This window comes from Aspergillus saccharolyticus (genome assembly GCF_003184585.1).
Source record: "Aspergillus saccharolyticus JOP 1030-1 unplaced genomic scaffold BP01scaffold_3, whole genome shotgun sequence".
NCBI lineage: Eukaryota > Fungi > Ascomycota > Eurotiomycetes > Eurotiales > Aspergillaceae > Aspergillus > Aspergillus saccharolyticus.
This window is the reverse complement of record NW_020290613.1, coordinates 330,317-349,525: the sequence shown is the minus strand read 5'-3', so window position 1 is coordinate 349,525 and position 19,209 is coordinate 330,317. Positions and strand designations below refer to the sequence as shown.

Here is a 19,209-nt window from a genome sequence, read left to right as displayed (position 1 = left end):
GTTGACTGCACTTACCGTCACTCGAAAAATTCGGATTAGTCCTGTGCATTTCCTCTACGAACATAAACACCTCTTGCTCCTCGTTTGTCAACAATTATTCTCAACATGTACGCTCGACCCAAGCTTTCGTTAAGCATCTCCGCGGCACAAAATGCCACCCGGTCGTCATTTCCTCTCAAGTCGCCTGGTGCTGGCCCCCGAACTCCGTTGTCTCCAGCCAGCCCAAGTGCAAAGCGATTCTCGACGCTACAGGTGCCGTCCTTTGGTTACAACAACTCCTGCACCTCCAAAAGCATTCTCAAGAAACACTCTGTGCCCGGGGCTGCCGCTTCTACAGAGAAAAGGATTCAGTTCAAAGGCAACCCAACCGTTCACTGTGTAACACCAATCGAGAATCCAGAGGAGTATTACGGCACCTACACGAAGCTGTCGCGTGAGGAACGGCGCTGGGTTGTGCGGGATTGATTTGGGCTGGGTCCGACTGGACTTGCCATTTTCGGAGACAAAGGACATATCGATTAGCACATTCGCGGAGTCGCTCAGCAATTGGGGCCAGGGCGAGATCGAGGCTTTAGCGTCGATTTTATGCACATGTCCATCTGCTACCCACCTACTATACCCGACGTTGGTACAGATCTGACACATCGAGTCTATTTATAAAAGACAGAGATCTGGGATGGTAGGGCGATTGAGCTTGGTGCATTCGAAAGAGGAACTTGAAGAGCAGTCTCTCGGCGTGTATATGACTTCTATTATGATTATGACGTGATGATATGATTTGGCGTGCTACTATTAGCATAGGGGCATATTCTGGAGTATTCCAATTACATTCGCTTAGGCTCCATGAAGTATTAGCAATTTTACTCGTCAGCACAGACAGGAGAGTATTGAGCAAAATAAGTCAAATGACAGCCATCGACATTGCCAAACATCCATATGTAGTACTTCCTCCCTTTTGGGACGAGTGGTTAGGGCAGCATCTCAGGGTTCCTATGGTCCGTGCGAGGAAACCTCAGGCCCGCTTCTTTCGCCGCCGGCGGGCGGTAGAAATCTTGCCTTATCTCCTACGGTGCTTCACAAGTGCCCCCCATGCCATGTTAACAAGATCCAGAGTCTTACCAAACGCTTTACGGCGAGACGTGGCCGTTGCTGCCAGGCGCTGCTTCGTGCCTCGTGCTCGTGGGTTGCTCACTCTCGCTATCGAGACATCTTGGTTCGTTCGAGGGTCCCTGTTAATCTGCACTGCATGGCAAGTATAGTGAACTGACAAAAGAGCCCGAATGTAGCGATGACACGTCAGTCTCAATCGTGGAGAAGAAAGACGGCTATGCGACCATTCACTTCCTTGAGAAAGTAACCTGCGACTCCACCGAGTACAAAGGCATTCATCCCGTGGTCGCTCTCGGATCCCATCAAGAGAACCTTGCGAAGCTCGTCAACAAGGCGCTCACAAAACTACCACCCGCTCCCTCCTCCGATACTCCCCTTCATAAGCTAGTCACACTGTCCAATGATGACCGACCGCGCCGCAAACCAGACTTCGTGTGCGCCACGCGAGGCCCAGGCATGAGGACGAATGTCCTGGTCGGACTAGACACGGGCAAAGCACTTTCAGTGGCATGGCAGGTCCCGTTCATCGGGGTGCATCACATGCAGGCTCATCTGTTGACACCCCACCTCCAATACTTCCTGGATCAGGACCCGACAAACAATCCGGGAGGCGCCCAAAGTCCGCAGAAGGGTCAGGTGGTTGTTGCTGCAACCGCCCAGGAAGCGCAGCCCGCGTTCCCGTTCATGTCCATCCTCGCCTCGGGCGGCCACACGATGCTGGTGAAATCCGCCTCCATCACCCACCACGAGATTGTGGCCTCGACCCTGGACATCGCCGTCGGGTCGGCGCTCGACAAGGCCGCGCGGCTGATCCTCCCGGACGAGATGTTCGAAAAGGCCAAGCACTCCGTATACGCCCGACAGCTGGAGCAGTATGCGTTCCCCAACGGCCGCGCCGACCACGCCGACTACCGCCCTCCGGCCACCCGTCGCGACGAGGTCCAGCCGCCCGCGCCGAACGAATGGGGCTGGTCGTTCACCACCCCCTTTGCAAACACCCGCGAATTGGTGTTCAGCTTCAGCTCCATCGAATCCTCGGTCGAGCGACTGATCAAGCGCAAGCAAGAGGCCGGCGAGGGCTGGGCCGACGGTGAGCGGGTGGCCCTGGCCCGCGCGGCAATGCGCGTCCCCTTCGAGCACATCGCCTCGCGCTTGATCATCGCCCTCGAGGACAAGCGACATGAGACGCCCATCCGGTCTCTGGTTCTCAGCGGCGGGGTGGCGGCAAACCAGTTTTTGAAGACCGTCCTGCGCGCCTTTCTGGATGTGCGCGGGTTCGCGGATGTCGAGATCTACGCGCCGCCGCCCTATTTGTGCACGGATAATGCTGCTATGATCGCTTGGGCGGGACTGGAGATGTACGAGGCTGGATGGCGCACGGATCTCTCGGTTCATGCGCTCAGAAAGTGGTCTCTTGCGGACGATCCGAAGGCACAGGATGGGGGCTTCTGGGGACCTGGTGGGTGGGTCCGAGAAGGGGTGGAGGAGTAGATGCAAACTGTGCTCGGAATTACGATGCAACTCTCTGTACACTAGTCATGACCATGTATATTATCGTCTCTATAAGTTCCAGGTCGGGTTCTCATATCAGTTATGTAGCGGAATCTAGCACTACGGCTACTCATGTATAACACCAGAGCGTTGATACAGTCATGTGGAAGATCATCTCGTCGTGATTGGGTCGAAAGAGGTCTAGCTGATTGCATTGGCCTGATTCGTAACAGTACTAATGCCTTCCGCCGCTTCTACGAGGCCTGCATGGCATTGAATGATGATTTCTCTGCCTGCTGCTGTCCGTCCGAGTCTGCTGTCTCCGAGCCGGTAGCCAGAAGGTGCTATATCATCTCGCGGCCGGGGAAGGAAACTTGACGCCTCGCCTTAGGTAGCCGTGACAAGCAGAATTGACGCTCTCCGGGGTAATGGTGTGGAACCCATTCCCGTGAATCGAGGACCGTGAAAAGCTCTATACAGTGGCGCCCTATGGCCTCAATCACAGGGAATTTCCCAAGTGAGCAATGATGATCATCCACCCGCGACAGGGTTGCCTTGTCGTAGAGCTGTCACTTGTTTTCGAAGCTCGAGGAAGAAGTCCTTGCCGTTGGCCATTTGGTTGGCTGTGTTGTGTCCATCAAGTTAGACTCTTATCGATCGATTTCAAGCACTGGTGAGATAGTTTTCGCAGCGAGGGGTGGGAAGAGGTGTGTGATCAATGATGAACGTACGTTTAGCACCCCAAGGACCACCAGCCCGGTTGTTGGTGTCCTTGCCTTGCGGTTTGTAGAAGAAAGGCCTCGGTTCTGGGGGAAAAGGTATGTGGTCAGTGGTTTGTTTCTTGCTTCGGACAGGAAACTCCGCTCCGCGTGGTTGGGATAGTGACGGGTAAGAATTACCTCCGGGTCCTGCGGCGGCGAAGAAGCAGCAGCAGCAAGAGAGGTCAGTTCCACATTTCCGACAAGCTATTACAGAAGTCTATGGAGAGGAGTGGCACGCAGATCCGACTTACCTCTTTTGAGAGCCGTCTTTGACTCTGTCGCATTGAAACCGCGCACGGGAACGTGCTGTTCCTGCCGAGGCCCCGAGGGGAGCTGTTCGCGCGACGAATCACTCCATGTGTTGTTGTTGTTGTTCTGTCCACCGCGAGAGGTACCATGGGCGCTCATTGTTCGGGAAGAGGAATGTCTCTGTGCGGCGTGACGGTTCTGCTCGTACGGGCGACCTCCGCGCCAGTTATTACTAGAAGGTCGGAGCGGATCAGCCACCAAGAATGCTGCTGGCACGAGGGGGGGAAAGCCATCGCGGAAAGTTGATAGAGGGGGTGGTGGTCGGGGCAAGATGGGAACAATGGAAAAGAACTAAGTTAAAATCAGAACATACCGGTCTTCGCCGGAACCACTCATCCTTGGATCGGATAGGTAATCGATCACGAACAAGAAGATGATTCGTGGTTATTCAGCACGAGGAGTGGATCGTATGGAATTGGATGGTTATGGATTTCCAAAGCTGAAGAGCTGTTTTGGGCTCGAAGGAGGGAGACCAGCTGGAAGGGGGACCAGCGGGCGGCGGAGGCTCAGGCGCGGGTTGCGGGTCTGTCTCTCCGCCTTTGGCTTGATAAGCCCGATTCAGCGCCTTGTAACTAATGTAGTCAACTCTTTCCGCGGGTTACCTTGCGCGTCCGTTCTTCCTTCGCCTGTTGCCATCCCATTTTTGACCAGCTTGCAAAGTCGGGAGAGATTTCAACGGATAAGTCATGCCATACCTATTTGGCTTATCTGTTGTGGTGATATCCCGTCTTAGAGCGCCGTTGAGTTGGTTGTGATTTCCCACGACAATTCCCTTTCTCCCACCACCACCACCACCTCCTCCTTCTCCCCCTCAAACAACCCCCAACCGCGAGGCTGAGCGGCCTGTCCAGCGAGGGTTCATCAACGGACAACCACGCTGCGGTCATCCGATTCGCAAACGCCCGACAACCAGAGGAAATGGCGCCGCTCTCGTCATCTAAATACCGTTCCTCGCCTGGCCGATCGTCTAGAAACCACACCAGGGTCACCTTGAGGACATCGCGAAGCTCTGACCCAAGCACTTCAGAAGGCCCACCCCTCAAGAAACGGAAATACATCCCTGGTGGCCCCGGTGGAGGCGGGAGATACATCGAACTGGAGGTGAAGGAACCCACCCCGAGGCGGAAGCCTAGTCCCGCCGCACGACGGAACTCCTCGAGCTCCCAGAGTCGCCCTGCTCCAGACCCGGAGCCTCCTCAGCCTGTACAGCTGCCCCCTCCCTCTCCTGCTCCTGCTCCTGCTCCAGCTCCTGCTTTTGCTCCTCCCCCTCCCCCACCACCTCCCGTGCCGTCCACGCCGCCCTCTGCGCGCCTCAGGCGAGAAAAGAGCCAGAGCCGTGGCCGCTTTGGTTCCTCGACAGCGGCTGCTCTTGCGCTACAACAAGGAGATGGATACAAACCGCGGGAGGAACGAGGATGGGAGGAGTTCCACCCGGACCTGGACATCGATACCAAGTTCACGGTCTTCAGTGCAGAGGAAGTAGATGGCCCTCCACCGTCGGCATCATTAGCTCAAATCCTTTCACCGAATGGCCTGAATAACAGCAGCGATAAAGATCCAATCGCCGAGCTCATTCGCGCGCACACTAATGGCACCTCGCCGACGCCAATCAAGCGTCGCCCGGGGCGCCCCCCTCGCCGTCCTGAAGCTATCCTCCATGCTCTGGGTATCTCGCCGCAACCGAAAGCTGTACCTCCACCCGGGCCCAATCCGCGCGAAAGGTTGACGCTTCCGAAACCTACATTTCGACTACGGGACCCATTCACCTTCTACGATCAACCCGGAGTAGGTCAGCAGAATTATGTCGATCGTACCATGGCGAGTGTGGGATATCAAGAGAGCGACCTCTTTCTACGGCATGACCGCAGGTTGGTTCGTATGTCGGAAGGTGCGCAGGAAGATGACCTGGATCTCATCCACCCTGTTGGCTCAGAGGGCGAAGTCAATGCCGCTGTTGGTCGGGTGGAGTATGATATGGACGAGCAGGATGAGAAGTGGCTGGAAGACTATAATGCGAAACGGAGGGAGGACCAACTGGAGGCAATCAAACCGGCCGTCTTCGAGATCACGATGACCAAGATTGAAAAGGAGTGGTATGCCCTGGAGAAGCGCATCCCAAAGCCGAACCCAAAACCTCCACAAACGCAACGTCCTCGTTCGAGCTCCGCCGCTGCGGTCAATGGTGAAACTGCTCCCGGAGAAGAGCAGGACAGCAAATGTGCCATTTGTGATGATGGTGATTGCGAGAACTCCAATGCGATAGTGTTCTGTGATGGATGTGACCTAGCAGTGCATCAAGAGTGTTATGGCGTTCCGTTCATCCCTGAAGGGCAATGGCTATGCCGGAAATGCCAGCTCATCGGGAGAGGGTCAGTCAATTGCATATTTTGTCCGAATACCGAGGGTGCCTTCAAGCAGACCACCACGTCGAAGTGGTCCCATCTTCTGTGTGCTATCTGGATCCCGGAAGTGTCGATTGGCAATCCGTCCTTGATGGAGCCGATTACTGATGTCGAGAAAGTGCCGCGGAGCCGCTGGAAACTAACCTGTTACATTTGTCGCCAGAGAATGGGCGCATCTATCCAATGTAGCAACAAAAATTGTTTTGTGGCGTTTCACGTAACGTGCGCGCGACGGGCCCAGCTTTACCTAAAAATGAAGTCTGGCCATGGCACTCCAGCCGTGATGGATTCTCATCTTCTCAAGGCCTTCTGCGATAAGCATGTTCCTCCTGAGTGGCGAAGGGAGCATGGTACCGACGCCGCCACGGCGGATGCGATTGAATATTACCGGAATACTATGCAAGGTCGCCGTTGGGGAGACAGTCAGGCAGCAGCGCTTTCTCTGGAACCGGCACACTCTCATATTGGTGGGGAGCATGGGGATGACGATGGGCACCGGACACATGCACCACGGATTACTCTTACTGTCGGCGGCAATAAGCGCAAGCGCATGACTGCACCTAAGACGATCTGGAAGCTACCGTCCGGTGCCCCTGTGATCCCTCAGGTGGTTTTGAACTCGGTCGTCGCCTCGCTTCAGCGATTTGGAGTACGGCAGAGGAAGCAGTACGCTGAGGATGCTTGCAAGTACTGGACTCTCAAACGCGAAGCCAGACGGGGTGCTGCGCTTCTGAAACGGTTACAGTTGCAGCTCGAGACCTTTTCGTCGATGGAGATGACCAGGAGAGATTATGTTGCCATGGGAGTGACCGGCAGCAAGCGACTTCAGCGGCGCATCGAGTTCGGCCAGAGGCTCTGCTACGACCTGGACAAGCTGAGGACGCTGTGCGACGAAGTCAGAAAGCGAGAAAAGGAGAAGCTGAGAGATGTAGAAACTCTACGGAGTATTGTTGATACCGTCTACTTCCCCATTTTCCCTCTGCTTTGGCCCATCTTCGAGAAAGCTCAAGGGTAAGCAGCAGTTCTGGCTCTGATATGAGATCCTTCTTTACTAACTACTTTGCAGGCTCGATGGGAAGGGAATATTCAAGAAAGGGCTATCGACAATTCGCGTAAAGCTGCAAGAACGCTATTACTCGTCGGTGGCTTCTTTCTCCGCCGATCTTGCCCGGGAATTCACTACGGAGATCGGTGTCCAGCCAGCCGGGGATACTGCAGAGCTACAGATGCAGATCAGCGGCCGTGCCCCGGAACTTAGCCTCGAGCAGCGCGAGAAGAGAAAATTGGCTAAGCGCATCATCAAAGCTATCCAACCAGCACTGGAAGACGCGATCAGGAAAGAGAGCGAACTCAACCGCAAGCCTTTCGAACAAGAGTTGAAAGAGCTTGATCTCATGCTGGAAAACAGCGTCATGTCTCGGCGAGGGTCTGAAGCCGACACTACAGAGCACACCGGAACTGACAAAGCAGAGCACTCTCAAGACCCAAGTCAATCTACGGAGCAGCAGCCCGCAGAGATCACTGCTAAAATGGAAAACGACGAAGGGTCCGTTATTGCCTCTCTACCTGAAAAGGTTGACGCAGCTGCTCAGCCAAATGCACAACTGTCGCAGCCTACTCAAGAGCCCAGAGACTCGCCAGTCCAGCCAGTCCCCGAGTCAAGACCTGCTTCTACTTTTGACGTGCAGGAAGCAGAGAGCCAAACCATCGAGGATGGCCCAACGACATCACAAACTCCTATGGAAGGAGTCGAGCCAGCTGCCAGTGAAGCGGTCGGACCGACCGAGATAGATGGTTCGAAACCAGAAACACCGGCAGTTGATGAGCAGACACAGCCCCTCACACCGCCTCGAAGTTTCACCGGTGATCAAAATTATCCCTTGTCTCAGGGAGGAATCCAATGGTACATGCAACCATTTGATCCTGTGGGAACCACCATCCATGAGGAACGCTGGACGGGACGGGACGTTATGCGGGGAATGAGTGAGGAACTGAGCGAATTAGACGAGGATGAACTCAAGGACTTGGTGGAGGAGGATGAGCTGGAAGGGCAAGTGCTCAACGGACTGACGGAGACCTCGACTGGCACAGGCGCTCCTCCCCAGCAGCATGTCAAGACTCATCGGACGCGACGACGCTGGCGTGGGTTCAAATAAGAGCAAGCAAGAACGGGGTGGCTCAAATGCGACCATTAATCTTTTTTTTAACACTCTTCTTCTATCTTCCCCCTATCCCCCACATTGGCATTCTTTTTTTTTTCTTTTCTTTGCCTTTCTGTATGTTTGCTTTTATTTCTTCTTGTCGACAGTTGTTCAGCCAACTGGAAGGGATGGGCGTTAGGCATGTTTTCATGGCCACGAGAAATGGCATTTTTGGGCCGTAGAAAGCCAGCATCGCGTAATGAACAGGCGTCGAATGTATGAAATCTTCTTCACCAAATGAATATTCAGTGAATTGAATAATATTGTTGTTATGTTTGCTCCGAGAACATCAGCTGTAAAAGTTACTCGGAGAGACTCGAGGGAGAGTGAATGGAAAGATGTGGCTTGGCGTAGAGCCGCTGGCGGGCCAGACTGGATGGAGACGAACCTCTTGTCTCTCTCGCAATCTCTCCCGCTCTCTCTCTCTCTCTCTCTCTCTCTTCTCTTCCCGGTTTCCTCCCCCCTTCTTTCATCATCTTCAGGAATTCCTTTCCATCCTCCTTCCTTCTCCCTTTCCCCCTTTTTTTCTCTTTACTCACACTTCTTTTCACGGATTTCAGGTTCAAACTCATTCCTTGAGTTTCTGCTCTCCGTGTGTTTGTAACAAGAGTGACCGGTTGTTGAGTTTTTTTCAGCTTCCGATTTCTAATTCTCAGCGTCGCGCGCGCTCTCCTCGAGTCATTCAACTTCTGTTGATACCCCCTCCACTCACTTCACGAAAATCATCATCATGGCTACAGAGTACGATCACGAGAACGGTCGCTACGACGGTATGTCAAGCTCTCGCCATCCCAGCCCGGTCTGGCTGATTGACCGGGTAACCTTGCAACAACACGGCTAATTCATGATGCTTCTTTTGCTCTTCGCGACTTGATAGACGAACCTCGCTTCGCTCGCGACCGTAGCGCATCTCCTCGCGATGAACCTCGCGGCGACCGCACCCGCAGCCGTTCTCCCAACGGACGCGTCGATGATCGGTACGTTACCCCAGAAAAAGAGCTTAGAGGCAAGCATCGTCACCACGGGTGGCGATATTTTCCTTGGCCAAACCCAGCTGACCTCGACCCATCACATGCTTAGTCCCCCTATTGATACCCGTAAGCCTCCTTTGGATGACGACGAGGAAGGCGCTCTCAACACTGGATCCAACCTTTTCGTCACCGGCATCCATCCCCGTCTGACCGAATCGGACATTTCGCGTCTCTTCGAGAAATATGGTGACGTTGAGAACTGCTCGATCATGGTCGACCCTCACACCAAGGAGTCTCGCGGCTTTGGCTTCGTCAAGATGGTTACTGCCGAGCAGGCTGATGCCGCCAAGGAAGGTCTTCAGGGCGAGGTCATCGAAGGACGTACCTTGAGCATTGAGAAGGCTCGTCGTAGCCGTCCCAGAACCCCGACCCCCGGCAAATACTTTGGTCCCCCCAAGCGCGGTATGCTTCTTATTCCCACAACCCCGTCTGACTATCTTGTATCTCAGTACTGATATTCGAAAGACTTCCGTGGTGGTCCCCGTGGTCGTGGTGACCGCTATGATGACCGCCGTGGTGGTGGCTATGGTGGCAGCTGGCGTCGTGGCGGCGACGACTACCGCTATGGCCGCTACGACTCTTACAGTGACCGTCGCGACTACGGTGGAGGCCGTGACTACCGCGACTACGGTCGCCGCGAGTACCGTGATGATTATGGTTACCGCGGTGGCGGTGGTGGTGGTGGTGGTGGCAGTGGTGGCGGTGGCATCGACCGTTATGCTTCCGGTGGTCGTGAGGACCGTTACAGCCGCGAGGATCGTCGCGGTGGTGAAGAGCGTCGTGGCGGCGGCGGCGGTGGTGGTGGTGAAGATCGCCGTGGTTACTATGACCGCGACGCCAACCCCGCTAGCTACGGATCCGCTCCTCCTCCCCGTGAGCCCTATGCCGGCGGTGGTGGCAGCGGTGGCGGTAGTCGCTCCTACGAACCCCGTGGCGATGACCGTTACAGCACCAGGTAGGTGGACTGACTAGACATGGGCGGTTGAATGCAGGTCATGCTACGTTCTTCTTCCCAAGCTATCGAGGTCTTCCCCCTCGTTTCCTTTCCACCCTATGCCCCTTTACACAACAATTCCCCCTCTCCAGTTCCAAGTCACCATCCCCACCCGTTGTCCCCAAGTTCTTTGGAATGCGTTCACCCCTTTTTCTTTTAATACCCTGGATGAATGGAAATGAGCTCGAAGGCCACGATAGGGACGTCTTTGTGTGTTTTTACCCCAGGAAAGCGATTTAAATCAAGGAATTCCTCATCACATCACATGTCAACCTCGGACGAAACCGGAGCACCAGCATATCACCGGCCCATCCGACCGTCAGTCAATGTGGGTGAAGAGGCAATTGAGAAAGAACAAAAAAAAATCATTTCGTGGACACCAAGAAAAGAATTCTCCGTGGTTTCGTCGCCCCTCGGTCACCCATACTGATGTTTTCTTTTGTTGATTCGCTCGCGCAACTACCGGAGAAAAAAGTGGCGGCAAGGGAGAAAAAGAGCACAGAACAAGATCTTTACACACATTAACGTTGTAATTCCTCGGATTGTCAGATGGATCAGCACTGCTACCTTTCACTCCTCAGCTTTCCGGAAACATGGTCGTTATCTCGCTACTAGTCAGTCAGTCAGTCTTCAGTCTTCAGTCTTCAGTCAGCTGTTCGCCTGTTATGCGTCTATTGCGTCTTATACAACTATCTTTACACGTAACGACTCTTTCGATTGTATGCGGCCAGATGAAAGCAAGCTTCTACCATTAAATGATATGCTCCGGGCTATTTGTCGCCCCCTGGGAAAGGTATCCCTGGACCGTGACCGAGCAAGACTCGCAGCCTCAGAAGTGCATACCAGCCTTGCAATGGTTTTTTTTTTTTTTCTGTTGCGACCGCCATGTGTGTGCTGCTGTGCGTCGTAGTATGGCCACAAATTACGGCAAGCAAACACTACAGAGCAACCGGTGCACACACCGTAATGCTTGATCAGAGGGATTCCCTGTAATTGCGACACATCCACAGTATTACCGCTGCAACGGACAGTCTGGCGATATGTGGGACGGTAGGTCCCTGTTGTTTTTATGTTCTAACCCCATCCAGTTATTTTTCAGTTGTCATGGCACCAGAGCTGATCTAAAGAGGAAAATCTGACCTGGCCGGCCGGGGGTGAACCCTTGCTTGGCCGAGAGTCGACCGACCGACCGAACTCCTTGCATCGCGGTGGTAACTCGGGGAGCATTTTGATTGCTGAAAACTGAACGGGGTTTGCTAATTGCAGGTCATATGTAGGGTCATAGGTATAGTACATATAGGCATTGTGATTCAATGGAAATTGAGAATTGTCAGGTGTTGAAGCGCGCTGTAAATCGATGCGCACGCCGTAGTGTTCCCTCAAGGCGACACAGTCCTTGCTTGTCTTTTAGTCCTTGTTCAAGTTGTGTGACCTGCTCAATATGATACACACAGTAGCACCGGACATACATTTACGTAGACCGACTTCTGGATGCGTTGTGCAGCCGAGTTGTCAACCATTCATGCCGGGCCTCCTACTAAAACATATTTCCGCTTGGAGAAGGATTTTTGACGGCATGATGGAGCTGAGCATGATGACCATCTGCCGCCCATCGCCGTCTCATAAGTCCACACCAAGCGGTCGGTGTCCACCATGGTTCCAGACCGCACCAACGCTCGTCTCGTTGAAGTGTTTCCCACGACGACTCGGAGCTGTGTGAGAAATATATTTCCATCAAAATCTCCAGCCTATAGACCTGTGTGTTTTCATCGTACCCTATAGCTCCAAATCTCCCATATCGTATCAAACCATCATTGACATGACAATACAAACGCCGACCCCTTTTGCCTTGTCGTCCCAAACCCCCCAAAAAAAAACAAAAAAAAAAAGTGAAGCACATCACACGTATGCGTGCGCAGTGTCCATATCACCCACTATGTATCCCTCCTCGAAGGTGTCTTGTCGCTCTACGACGACCTTTTTTCCTTTAACTGATCATTACTCCGGCGTTTTCGTCGCAGCAGCAGACGCACTTCCCTGCTCGAGCTCATTGCTTTTCTGAATCAAGTATTCGCCAAGCACGCGGAGGGGATTCGAGGGTCTATTATGAGTGAATGAATGGAAACCAGGTTATTAGTCTCTGCGCTTGTTGTGTTGCGTTTCGTCTTCCCCCGCTGCCTTTACCCCGGGAAGGAAATGGATAGGATGGGATGGGGGAAAATGACGCACTGTTCCTTTACAATGCTCTTCATCCCCTCTAGTAGATACGGCACGATCTTTTCGTTCATGTAGACGCGTGCGGGTGCGCCACCCGGTCGAACTGGGGAGCTGTTGGCTGGAGCTGGAGCTGCTGCGGTGGTGGGCGTCGCGGCGGCGGAGTCTGCGGTCGGGGTGTTGGCGGAGGTGGAGTCCGGGGCCATTGCTGTCGCGGTGGTGGTGGTTGGGAGCGGAGTGGGTGATTGGGGGTTTTCGTGATGTTGCTGTTGTTCCTGTGGTGGTTGGAGCGTGGGTTCTGCTGCTGCTGCTGCTGCTGTCGAGTCGTCTGCGTGGGCGTTTGTCGCAGATCCGGTTGCGGGGAACTGATCGGAGATGAGAATGAGGTTAGGGGGTGGGGGTGTGGTGTAATTGTTTTGATGTGTGGTTCAAAAGAAGAAATCAATTGAGGCGATTGTCTCAGATGTGAAGGAGTGAAAGAGAGTACAATCGATGCGATGGATATGAGTGAAGCCCAAAAAGGAAAAAAAAAGAAAGAAGGTATGTGAAAGCGGAGCTACTGAGCTTGCAATCGTTTCTGTTCATTCTGGGCTCCGCCGCCGGTGTGGGGTTTGAATGGGCCTTCCCTTCCATTCCATAGTTCCGCTTCGGAGGAGATGTGCCTTACTGGGTTGGAATCGGTCATCATGAGGTCTTGGATGTAGAAGGCAAGGGGATGAGGTGTTTATTGTGTGATGAAGGTTTATTTTATTGGAGGTAAGTGCTGTGGTTCGGGATTTGAAGCAGCAGATTGATAGTTATGGAGTTCTAACTAGTAGTATAGTCGCAGCACTCAATGATAAGTTGCTCAGTGCTTATGCACCAAGTGCACCCCCGTTGCTCACGTGACTGGCACCGAGCCTCTCAAACACCACACTATCCGGTTGATTACAACACTACCTACCAATGTACTGTGCTGCTATTTTCAGAAGATGAAACGCGCATGTATGGCAGTGACAAGTGCGTTATCATGCGACCATGCACACCAGTCATACCTCTGAGTTTAGACAGGCTGGGTGTTAGAAACAGCCGAGGTTCGGAGTCATTCCTGAAGAGATCACGCGGACAATCTGCCAGGGTAAAGGCAGCCTTTATGGCCATGTTCCCTACGAGGCTGCACTTGGTGTCTTTGATGACCCCCGTTGTATTTTGTCCCATATGCACCACACACCAACAATAACCCTTGAGAAGTCACAGATCCCTTACGCAGTGTTTTATCCTGAACCTCATGGCTACCTCCACCTGGTCGGGAATGTCATTTGCTTAGGCACTATATCTATACAAGGAACGTCTGGCACGGCCTCCTCCATGTTGGACTTTCGGTTCTTGTCCTGTCTGGCCAGGATCTCCACCCGGTGATCCACCGGCTGTTTCACCTTTCTCAAACCGGGGGGGCTACCCTACCTGCAGTGGGATGAACTAGACTGCGTCAACCTGTGCATTTTGCGGTGGCCCCTCGCTGTACTGCACGCACCCTGCGAGTCGGCGGGGGAACTCGTTGCTCGTCTTACATCGCGCTGGCGTTTCTGCCTCCGGTCACTATTTATTGGATGGATGCATGGTGAGGGACTGCGGCCATTGGAATGGAGATATCTGTCAGTGATCCTGTTCAAAATACGTAACAAAAACAAAAACATACAACAGAAGGGATTCGCTGGTGGTCACCCACCCAACTACTAACCTCCCGGCGTGTGGCTTGAGTACGGCTGAGCGGACGGGAAGCCCTATTTTCCACACCCTGTGGTCGTATGTGATAGACAATTGCAAGGAGTCAGACATATCGAACTTTTCAAAAAGATATGAGATCTTACAGATACTCTGGCGGACGGTGAATCGTGACACTTCGTAGCCGACCTCTCCTGTGACGAGGCTTTCTCCACTTACGATGCCGCGCTTCATCTTCAGTGGATGGATCCATTAAGTTCGTACATTCCAGCCTTGAAGCAGCTCTTCTACGCAGTATCGGGCCAAGGCTAGGCTCCGGAGCGTTGACTATAAGCAATTTGCAGCACCCAGCTCTCGAATCACCACGAGGTCGACTTCACTATTTGGCGGGGGTTTCTTTGTAATACACATTGTGTTGGACACCCTTCAGTCTGAGGAAAATAGACTATATCTACCTCAATCTAAAAACATCCACAGAACTCCTCATATATCTACCAAACATGCAGTGCTTACCTGGAGCACTGAAACACCATGACACTCATCTCGGTTTGAAAAGGATAATTAGTAAGACATACTTAGCAATAGAGAATGAAAAGGCCGTCCTCATACTGTATATACATCTTTGACTGTCATATTACTTACTGCCTGTTCGCGGAGTCAACCAACACGAACGATAGACGCCAGGGGAGGGGCTCATGCCTGTCTTCTCGAAGCGAACTCAGCATAGAAGCCACGCCATATCTCTCGAGCGCGACAGTCATCATCTCGGCCTGTTTGGGGGTTCCAATCACACGTCGACTGATTCGCCTCGATGATACTCGGATTGGCTCGTAACCAGGGCTAGATACAACCCCCCCCCAACGCCCCCACCGTCAGTCACTTTTTCACTACTTGCGGCGGCGACTCTTACTTACCTTGGGTAGCGGCCAGTCGGAAAAATGCAGAGATTTTGTCTTCTCGAAGACCTCGACCGGGTCCCAGGGCGGCTCCTGCGCATTGCCAAGATACGCGGTATGGTCTTTGGCGCGGAATTCGCCGGTTAGGAGGTAATAGGGACGATGGGGGGAGAGTCCCTGCCTGGCCCTGGTCCTGGTACTGGTACAGCGTGTTGAGGATCTCCATGTCGAATTCGCGCGGTCCAGCGTCGGCGATGGCTCGTTGGATGCGGCGAGACTCGGCCGCAGAGGGCTCGATCCATGCGACTAGGTGCTCGTCGTCCGGATCGCGGGCCTACCAATGCGCCAGTATGCGCGGGGAAGAACCACGGACGGTGGTGGGAGCAGGAATCGTTCGTCCAAAGACTTGTATGTATGTAGGAGATTAAAGTGAGTACCACTGCGCCTCCATCCATCCCCCTTGCCCCAACTTGCGGGTCCCCGGCAAGATGCTTACCTGGAGGAGGGTCGAGTCGGAGTCGAGGTGCAGAACACGGTCGTAGGAAGGCTAGAAGCTTGGTGGAGCTGTCTGCCCAGGTCTCTGGAATGCGCTTGTGTTAGTCACTTCTGATAAAATATGATATAATGATATAGTTGGCTGGGTTCGGGGTGGGGGTGGCTTACCGTCAGCGCCCTTCCGGTGCTGCAGCCCGATTGGGACCAGCTTAAGCCTATACTACTTAATGCGGGCTTTGCGGAGCAGCTTTGCAACCCTGGAATTGTCCTCGGTGGGGAAGTCCGATGCATACGTCAGCAGGCGCTCAGCTCGGCTGCCGGAGCGATGCAAGGTCTCGAACCGCATCACCGAGTTGCAGAGATAGTTTCGGTTAGTGGCATATTGAGTGTATGCGAATCGCGACCAGTCCACCTGGAGTGCGGAGGTCAAGGCATCAAGGGGGCTCAATGCAAATGAGTGGCGGAAATCACTCAGACAGAGCTGCCACAGAATTACAAAAGTGAAGCAGCACACAAAGACAGTCTGGACCACCTTGAACGTTTTCACTTGCATCTTGGAGATGCTTTCATCGACGTTGGGGTCGGGAGTCAGGGTGAGCGCCTTGCCTTATACTTCGTACCAGAGGGTCTTAATGGACAAACATGGCTCACCAGCAACTTGGCGGCAACTCAATCTATTGGAGGATGTCGAGTTCGAGGGTCTTTTCTAAATCCATTCCCTGTTCGGGAAACCCGCGGCGGTTTAGCGTCTCATCTATAAGTATCTGGCATACAATCATAGGTAAATCTTCTTGCGAAGCGCGTACATGTAGTTACTATAGTAAGTTGTAACCCTTCCACCGTGCCACGGACGAGCAAGGCCAAGTGACTTAGATCTCTAGATCATGGCCCAAGGGACATGATGCAAGCGCACAGGTACCACAATCATCGTGACAGATGCCAGGACTCACTTCCTCACCGAGGCATTTAGTTCCTGGTTCTATAATGGTTTCAGGACTAGTAAATAGATGTTGATTTTGTGCTAGACTTCATACAAGACAAGAATCTTGATTACTGAAATGCTTGAACCATGTTGAAACATCTATTTGGAGCGTGGTTTCTTGCCATGCCCTGGTTTGGCCGAGATAACCTAGCTACCATCATCCCATACCATTTCCAGGCACATAGACGACGGTTCCTTCACTGCATAAGCACGCACACAGACGAGCTAGACCGCTCCAAAATCAAAACCCACACTGCCTCTTGGAAGGGATATGTTCAAGGATTGGTGGCGTTGACTGAATTCTTGATAAACTCCCGCTTTCTGATCCGCATCATGACGGTGGGATCACACATGTTGAACCCCGAGGTGAGCACGTTGGAGGGGAAGTCTTGACGGCCGTCCGCAAATTCGACCTCATACCGCATGAGGATTTCGGCCAACGTTATCAGGACCGCTCTCATTCCGAGAGTACGTCCGGGACAGGCGCAGGTGCCTTGACCGAATGTCAAGTAAGTATCGGTGGCAGTCGCGGCACGTGGGACACACTTCTTCGACACCGGATCGAAGAATCGATCAGGGTCAAAAGTCGTTGCATCCGGGTAGAGATCCGGATCCGTATGCATGAAGAAAACTGGGGTGGCAATCAGGTCGCCGGGCTGGAAAGTCAACTCGAGTGACTTAATCGTGACAGGCTTTAATATCTGCCGGCCAAGCGACCCTAGTGTCCAAGTGACAGGAAGTTTCAGTATATTGAGGGCTCTTGGTTTCGTTTTAGGCAGTCTCAGTAACCACCAAGAAGGAGAAGTAAGAAAACCCATACTTACAAACGAGGGGCACATGTAGACGCAATACCTCTCTGCTAAAGCTCTCCAGTCGCGGCATTCGGCTCAAGATCTCGAATCTCCATTCGCTCCCCGTAGCGTTCAGAGCTTCCTTGATTTCGGCTCGCAAAGGTGCAGCGTGGATGGGAGTCGCCATGATGCGGTACAACATGAGTGACGTTAACATCGCGATGGGCCCTGCCGCATCGAAGAAGAAAAACATCGTATGCTGCGCCAACTGGTCCACCATCCGTGCTGCCTCGGCTGACCTTGCATCACATTCGAAGTTGTCTTGTTGAAGAGCTGTGTCAATCAAGACGTCCAGCAACGACAGTCCTTCTTTCTTTTCACCAGATCGAGCCCGATTCACCCGAGCCCGGATTTCCGGAATCAGTTTCTTCTTTAAGGCCGCGATGCTGGATCGTATCCCACGGCAGGCGGGAGCCATCTGCCATACTAGGGGGCGGAGAATGCGCGGATATGAGTAGACTGCTGTGGTGACCGCATTGATCTGGGACGTATACGATAGTGTCAAAGTGACAAAATCATCGTCAGTCGCGAACTCCGGTCCAATGAGGAAGGAGGCAGCGACTTTCATCATCATTCTGAACATTGCTTCCATCGTATTGACTTCATACCACGCTGCTCATTCCTTTAGCAGATGGGGGTGAGCAAAGGACCCAATGACCTTCAGTGCTTACCGTTGTTCTCCCCTATGGGAAATGTACCTGGTAGGAAGTCGGATAGACTGCGCAGGAAAGTCTCCTCGAATTGTCCTGAAAAGATACCGTCAGTTATCATGTATTTCCTTGTCCAACAGAGCTGTCGATGGAGGTCAAAACGGACGCAGGGATGATTCTCTATTGCTATATTTGTAGATGGCATCAACGGGTAATTGTGCCGTAACGTCACTATGGTGGTAGTCCATCCCATTGACCTAGAAACCCGGTCAAACGAAGTGTTAGACCAAGAATGAGTATTCAGCAGACTGTATCAACAAAGGAATCTTCTGTACAGTACCACATTGACCATATGCATGAAGCTGACATGATCTCGCGGCAAATTGCGCCATCCTCTGCTTGACTCCCATGGCAGAATGACACAATATCCATTATGTGGTAGTCGAGCTGCCCAAGGTAGCCCTTGCTTGGTATACTGCAGGTTGAAAACGTGATTAGCGGTGCTTTCTCAAGAAGGTAAAAGAAAAAAGAGCGTGGGCAGCTCACCGTTTGATAAGCATGAGAGTAGGCCGCTTTCAGATCCCACTTTGAACGCGTCCATCTCAGGACAGGCGACAAGCGACTGCCATCGTCAATGAGAGGGATTCCCCGGAGGCGTCTCCGTTGAATGTGTCCATCAATCAAATCTGTGGCTATAACCAGGAGCAGGAACAGTAGACTGAGTACAATCGCGGTCTGGAATGGACTTGTGCCACTGTTGAAGTCCACCCAGGATGCCATGCTGGTGAAGATCTTGCAAGAGGTACGGTGTCAGCTAAGCGGTGTCAGCTATAGTCTGTACTGACTGTCTCACACGGAATATTTATAATTAGATCAAGCTGGGTTGAAGTCTTATGCGCGCATCCTCGAACTTTTTGACCGCTATTTGACCTCTCAGTCAGTAGGAACACCGGTCCTGTAATTCCCCTTGCTTGAGCAATATTTCAGACATATGTGATCACACTTTTTTTTTTTTTTTTTTTTTTTTTTTTTTTTTTTTTTTTTTTTTTTTTTTGAAGAATATCCACAGATGTCAGAAGCAGTGGATGGGATGGAGCACTAAACATTCCGTGGAATGC

At 52.8% G+C, this 19,209-nt stretch overlaps 9 protein-coding genes across 9 annotated transcripts, besides 10 other annotated features; 5 read left to right on the top strand and 4 right to left on the bottom strand.

The window, feature by feature from the left end:
• Positions 1–105: 105 nt before the first annotated feature.
• BP01DRAFT_379212 (uncharacterized protein) lies at positions 106–465 on the top strand (the record flags this gene model as incomplete). The annotated part of the gene is made up of 1 exon (XM_025577132.1): positions 106–465. One exon carries the CDS (start codon positions 106–108, stop codon positions 463–465), a length of 360 nt encoding a protein of 119 aa, XP_025434802.1.
• A 615-nt stretch (positions 466–1,080) lies between these two features.
• BP01DRAFT_388658 (uncharacterized protein) lies at positions 1,081–2,695 on the top strand. Its single transcript, XM_025577856.1, has 2 exons — positions 1,081–1,213; positions 1,287–2,695. Exons 1-2 carry the CDS (start codon positions 1,095–1,097, stop codon positions 2,599–2,601), a joined length of 1,434 nt encoding a protein of 477 aa, XP_025434801.1. The 5' UTR covers positions 1,081–1,094; the 3' UTR covers positions 2,602–2,695.
• BP01DRAFT_353117 (uncharacterized protein) lies at positions 2,685–4,158 on the bottom strand. Its single transcript, XM_025574095.1, has 5 exons — positions 3,985–4,158; positions 3,614–3,843; positions 3,501–3,509; positions 3,333–3,407; positions 2,685–3,224 (listed from the first exon to the last, which is right to left on the bottom strand). The coding sequence occupies exons 1-5, from the start codon at positions 4,005–4,007 to the stop codon at positions 3,133–3,135; spliced, it is 429 nt and encodes a 142-aa protein (XP_025434800.1). The 5' UTR covers positions 4,008–4,158; the 3' UTR covers positions 2,685–3,132.
• Positions 3,925–4,497, top strand: BP01DRAFT_113211 (uncharacterized protein). Its single transcript, XM_025570337.1, has one exon. It carries the CDS (start codon positions 4,045–4,047, stop codon positions 4,402–4,404), a length of 360 nt encoding a protein of 119 aa, XP_025434799.1. The 5' UTR covers positions 3,925–4,044; the 3' UTR covers positions 4,405–4,497.
• On the top strand, positions 4,266–8,499 carry BP01DRAFT_420561 (putative PHD finger domain protein). The gene is made up of 2 exons (XM_025579471.1): positions 4,266–7,084; positions 7,140–8,499. Exons 1-2 carry the CDS (start codon positions 4,590–4,592, stop codon positions 8,227–8,229), a joined length of 3,585 nt encoding a protein of 1,194 aa, XP_025434798.1. The 5' UTR covers positions 4,266–4,589; the 3' UTR covers positions 8,230–8,499.
• A 505-nt stretch (positions 8,500–9,004) lies between these two features.
• On the top strand, positions 9,005–10,264 carry BP01DRAFT_362550 (RNA recognition motif domain-containing protein; the record flags this gene model as incomplete). Its single annotated transcript, XM_025576227.1, has 4 exons — positions 9,005–9,044; positions 9,152–9,251; positions 9,355–9,707; positions 9,771–10,264. The coding sequence occupies 4 exons, from the start codon at positions 9,005–9,007 to the stop codon at positions 10,262–10,264; spliced, it is 987 nt and encodes a 328-aa protein (XP_025434797.1).
• A 1,451-nt stretch (positions 10,265–11,715) lies between these two features.
• BP01DRAFT_113444 (uncharacterized protein) lies at positions 11,716–12,550 on the bottom strand. Its single transcript, XM_025570338.1, has 2 exons — positions 12,529–12,550; positions 11,716–12,400 (listed from the first exon to the last, which is right to left on the bottom strand). The coding sequence occupies exon 2, from the start codon at positions 12,197–12,199 to the stop codon at positions 11,837–11,839; it is 363 nt and encodes a 120-aa protein (XP_025434796.1). The 5' UTR covers positions 12,200–12,400; positions 12,529–12,550; the 3' UTR covers positions 11,716–11,836.
• BP01DRAFT_113677 (DPY30/SDC1 family protein) lies at positions 12,159–13,304 on the bottom strand. Its single transcript, XM_025570339.1, has 3 exons — positions 13,181–13,304; positions 12,529–12,878; positions 12,159–12,400 (listed from the first exon to the last, which is right to left on the bottom strand). Exons 1-3 carry the CDS (start codon positions 13,199–13,201, stop codon positions 12,298–12,300), a joined length of 474 nt encoding a protein of 157 aa, XP_025434795.1. The 5' UTR covers positions 13,202–13,304; the 3' UTR covers positions 12,159–12,297.
• Positions 13,305–14,276: 972 nt separating this feature from the next.
• Positions 14,277–14,290: a sequence feature (Protein overlapping with rRNA (BP01DRAFT_420558, PYH48812.1) was converted to a misc_feature.).
• A 146-nt stretch (positions 14,291–14,436) lies between these two features.
• Positions 14,437–14,544: a sequence feature (Protein overlapping with rRNA (BP01DRAFT_420558, PYH48812.1) was converted to a misc_feature.).
• A 186-nt stretch (positions 14,545–14,730) lies between these two features.
• Positions 14,731–14,738: a sequence feature (Protein overlapping with rRNA (BP01DRAFT_420558, PYH48812.1) was converted to a misc_feature.).
• Positions 14,739–14,792: 54 nt separating this feature from the next.
• Positions 14,793–14,825: a sequence feature (Protein overlapping with rRNA (BP01DRAFT_420558, PYH48812.1) was converted to a misc_feature.).
• Positions 14,826–14,859: 34 nt separating this feature from the next.
• Positions 14,860–15,034: a sequence feature (Protein overlapping with rRNA (BP01DRAFT_420558, PYH48812.1) was converted to a misc_feature.).
• A 97-nt stretch (positions 15,035–15,131) lies between these two features.
• Positions 15,132–15,447: a sequence feature (Protein overlapping with rRNA (BP01DRAFT_420558, PYH48812.1) was converted to a misc_feature.).
• Positions 15,448–15,609: 162 nt separating this feature from the next.
• Positions 15,610–15,660: a sequence feature (Protein overlapping with rRNA (BP01DRAFT_420558, PYH48812.1) was converted to a misc_feature.).
• A 116-nt stretch (positions 15,661–15,776) lies between these two features.
• Positions 15,777–15,795: a sequence feature (Protein overlapping with rRNA (BP01DRAFT_420558, PYH48812.1) was converted to a misc_feature.).
• A 37-nt stretch (positions 15,796–15,832) lies between these two features.
• Positions 15,833–16,089: a sequence feature (Protein overlapping with rRNA (BP01DRAFT_420558, PYH48812.1) was converted to a misc_feature.).
• Positions 16,090–16,122: 33 nt separating this feature from the next.
• Positions 16,123–16,161: a sequence feature (Protein overlapping with rRNA (BP01DRAFT_420558, PYH48812.1) was converted to a misc_feature.).
• Positions 16,162–16,789: 628 nt separating this feature from the next.
• BP01DRAFT_388653 (cytochrome P450) lies at positions 16,790–18,871 on the bottom strand (the record flags this gene model as incomplete). Its single annotated transcript, XM_025577855.1, has 6 exons — positions 16,790–17,308; positions 17,415–18,053; positions 18,113–18,187; positions 18,258–18,348; positions 18,432–18,566; positions 18,638–18,871. The coding sequence occupies 6 exons, from the start codon at positions 18,869–18,871 to the stop codon at positions 16,866–16,868; spliced, it is 1,617 nt and encodes a 538-aa protein (XP_025434793.1). The 3' UTR covers positions 16,790–16,865.
• Between the last annotated feature and the right edge of the window lie 338 nt (positions 18,872–19,209).